The 755-nt window shown below is 44.8% G+C and overlaps 1 protein-coding gene across 2 annotated transcripts in view; it reads right to left on the reverse strand.

The window, feature by feature from the left end:
* The window catches only part of LOC119585077 (ATP-binding cassette sub-family A member 3-like), a 16,804-nt gene that overhangs the window by 10,739 nt on the left and 5,310 nt on the right, over positions 1 to 755 (reverse strand). For both annotated transcript variants that reach the window (XM_037933697.1, XM_037933698.1), the window contains exons 7-8: positions 563 to 717; positions 217 to 372 (exon numbers count right to left, since the gene is read on the reverse strand). In XM_037933697.1, the coding sequence (XP_037789625.1) occupies positions 217 to 372; positions 563 to 717 (311 nt within the window). The remainder of the gene's footprint in view (positions 1 to 216; positions 373 to 562; positions 718 to 755) is intronic.

Consider the following 755-nt stretch of genomic DNA (forward strand, 5'->3'; position numbering starts at 1 on the left):
AATGTATGTTTATTGAGCCACTCCTCTGTCATAATCCACTGTATCGTTTTGCTCTTTACCGAAAAAAGTCCGTGCATGTAAACAGTTATCCATAACATACTAACTGGAATTGTGCACGCAACTTAGTCATCCGTTTATCCTAAAACACAGAAATCACACCCACCTATCTTAAGGAATCGAACAGCTGTTGCTAAAATGAGTCTCGTCGATCCTCACCTTCGACCCTCCAATGAGAGCAATAGCGAGGCAGAGTTTCCTCTTCATCCCTCCGGACAGCTGGTTGCCAAACATGTTTTTCTTCTCCTTCAGTTCCAGTCGCTGCATGAGCTCCTCAGCTTCCTTCCGAGCGTCCTGCTTTGTCATTCCTTTTAGCTGTGTTAATGACCGAGAATGGGAGAATTTATTGTAAAGGAAATGTTATGATAGAAGGAGTTGCATATGGTGATGGTGATAGAGGCCGTTGGAGGGAGACATTGTTTGAGAGTATTGATGATGATGATATCTTTATTTATGCTTATGGAGAATTGTTCATGAACTTAGAGACGTGCATTTATTCACTCACTCTACCGAAGAAGAGGAGATGCTGGAGAACGGTGAGGTCAATGAACAGCATGTTGTGTTGTGGGCACAGTCCGATCTCCTCCCTCGCCTTCTTCAGGTTGGTCGCGATGTCCCAGCCGCCCACTTCTGCGTAGCCAGCCGAAGGAGCGTACACACCTGGAGTAAGAAGAGCCCGAACACTTTATTTATTTATT

This window comes from Penaeus monodon, chromosome 19 (genome assembly GCF_015228065.2).
Source record: "Penaeus monodon isolate SGIC_2016 chromosome 19, NSTDA_Pmon_1, whole genome shotgun sequence".
Taxonomy (NCBI): domain Eukaryota; kingdom Metazoa; phylum Arthropoda; class Malacostraca; order Decapoda; family Penaeidae; genus Penaeus; species Penaeus monodon.